The sequence below is a fragment of the Beta vulgaris genome, chromosome 7 (assembly GCF_026745355.1).
Source record: "Beta vulgaris subsp. vulgaris cultivar EL10 chromosome 7, EL10.2, whole genome shotgun sequence".
Classification (NCBI taxonomy): Eukaryota; Viridiplantae; Streptophyta; class Magnoliopsida; order Caryophyllales; family Amaranthaceae; genus Beta; species Beta vulgaris.
The window spans coordinates 34,370,046-34,372,044 of record NC_079208.1 but is presented as its reverse complement, the minus strand read 5'-3'; the positions used below and the strand labels follow the sequence as shown (position 1 = coordinate 34,372,044).

The 1,999-nt window shown below is 33.3% G+C and overlaps 1 protein-coding gene across 2 annotated transcripts; it reads left to right on the top strand.

Moving 5' to 3' along the window:
* The first annotated feature begins 370 nt into the window (after window positions 1-370).
* Window positions 371-1,635, top strand: LOC104899185 (GATA transcription factor 15). 2 transcript variants are annotated; one of them, XM_010686324.3, is made up of 3 exons: window positions 371-718; window positions 848-952; window positions 1,083-1,635. In XM_010686324.3, exons 1-3 carry the CDS (start codon window positions 695-697, stop codon window positions 1,365-1,367), a joined length of 414 nt encoding a protein of 137 aa, XP_010684626.1. In that variant the 5' UTR covers window positions 371-694; the 3' UTR covers window positions 1,368-1,635. The 2 variants fall into 2 exon arrangements, with proteins under 2 accessions (XP_010684626.1, XP_010684625.1); XM_010686323.4 differs by having other exon boundaries at window positions 372-718; window positions 845-952.
* The last annotated feature ends 364 nt before the right edge of the window (window positions 1,636-1,999 follow it).

Here is a 1,999-nt window from a genome sequence, read left to right as displayed (position 1 = left end):
AAACCTTAATCATGCAAAGCTGCAGCAAATCCCTTAAACCTAACCCTATTCATCACTAGTCAAACTTGCATTTGACCATAATTTAGTGATTATATCACCAACACCATCAGTACAGACTACTACACATACATATAAAACTATTTGTCTTAACATTTTAAAAATCTATTAACAGACAAGAATCACCTACACGGACACTACTATATAGTAGTATTTTTTAAGAATTCCAAATTTCCAACCCTCACAACCATTATAACACAAAAATATTAATAAAACCCCTTAAAATAAAATAAAAATGAAAAATCAACAAAACAAGGGTAATCTGGTAATTTGACACGAACAATAAAAAGGGGAGCATGCTAGGGTTCGGCGACCAACAGCAAAATAAACTGTGCTCCCTCACTACTTTATATACCACTCTCTGTCCTCCTTCATTCCGCTATTTCCCTTACTTTCTCTCTCCTCATCTTTTTCCCCTTTCAATTTTCACTTAGCTACCCCGCCGCCTCCTCACCCAACTCCTCAAAATCCCGCCAATTTCCTTTGATCACAAACAAACCCTTCTTTCATTTTTATTTTATATTTTTTGACCTCTTTTGATCATTTTTGTATTTGATCATTTCTCAATTCTCATCCTCAACCTCTCATCTCTTATCTTCTCTTTTTGTCTCATAACAACTTTTATAATCATATCATCATGATGTTAGATCTAAAGGAAGAAGTAAGTGTATACTTGTATCTATGTCACTTGTTTAAAAAATAAAATTTGTAGTAGAAGTAAGAAGTAAATGCAGTGAAATATGTCGTTCTAATTTTGAGTTGTTTGTCTCATTTTGTGTGTTTACAGCAGTGTTCGGTTTCGGAATCCCAAAGTAGTAGCAATGAACTGAAGAGATGTACTGATTGTCAAACAACTACTACTCCTTTGTGGAGAGGAGGCCCTGCTGGTCCTAAGGTAAACTAATTTTAAATTTTAATGCACCCTATTATTCAAGTGTTAGACCCATATTAGTCTTTTCACTATATTGTTTATTTTTATATTGTGGGTCTGATATTTGAATTGTTTGTTGTGTTTGTTTTTTCAGACATTGTGTAATGCATGTGGGATCAAATATCACAAGAAGAGAAGGGCACTTTTGGGATTAGACAAAGGAAAAGTAGACAAACACAACAACAAAAAGAAGATGATGAACAACAAAAGTAGTAGTAGTGGTAGTAGTAGTAATGGAAGCCTTGGAATCCCATTGAAGATTAAAGTTATGGCTTCAGGAATTAGACAAACAAGTGAAAATTTAAGGGATAAATTAGGAGAAGTTGAGCAAGCGGCTATGCTTTTGATGGCTTTGTCCTATGGCTCTGTTTATGCTTAGTGAGAGAATATTTTTTGTCACTTGTTTTTCCAATTTTACCCCTCTCACTGACCAACAACAACACAAATCTTATTACCCTACCCCTTATGTTTATTTCCAATGTCCTCTTGTATTTTTGTTTTTCCATTTTACCCCTGCCATATTAGGCTAACAGTTTTGTGGGGGTTTTTTTTTTATGACTAGGGCATTGTTGTAAAAGTAAGTAGATAGTGGTGTTTTTTTGACAATTTGGCTAAATTATAAAGGATTTTGGCTTTAGGTTCTACAATGAACAAGATTTGTTGTTTGATCATTTCACCAATATTTCGTTTGAATTTTTCAGTACTTGTTGTTTTAAGATACTTACATAAAATATTTATCATTTTAGGTCTTTTTAATATAAATGAAACGTTCCTCCATGTATTTTTCTATGCTTTCCTTAATTCACAATTTCCCATGTTATGTTTCATCTATTTTAAAGCCAAAGAAGTATAGTATTTATGAGCTGGAAAATTTGACAAATTCAAAAAAATGACCAAACAGGCAAATATAGAAGCGCTGGGGATCACTTGTAATTTTAGTGGTCACTTGTAGGCCACAACTCACAAGGCCCACAACCAAATTTCCAAGTTTGAATAGTTTTCTTTATGTGA

What these genes read in the sequence shown, in the direction of transcription:
- LOC104899185 (XM_010686323.4), top strand. Translation starts at nt 695, where the DNA reads ATGATGTTAGATCTAAAGGAAGAA. An exon ending in TGTTAGATCTAAAGGAAGAA is followed by an intron (nt 719 to 844) that starts GTAAGTGTATAC and finishes GTGTGTTTACAG; the next exon opens with CAGTGTTCGGTTTCGGAATC. An exon ending in GAGGCCCTGCTGGTCCTAAG is followed by an intron (nt 953 to 1,082) that starts GTAAACTAATTT and finishes TTGTTTTTTCAG; the next exon opens with ACATTGTGTAATGCATGTGG.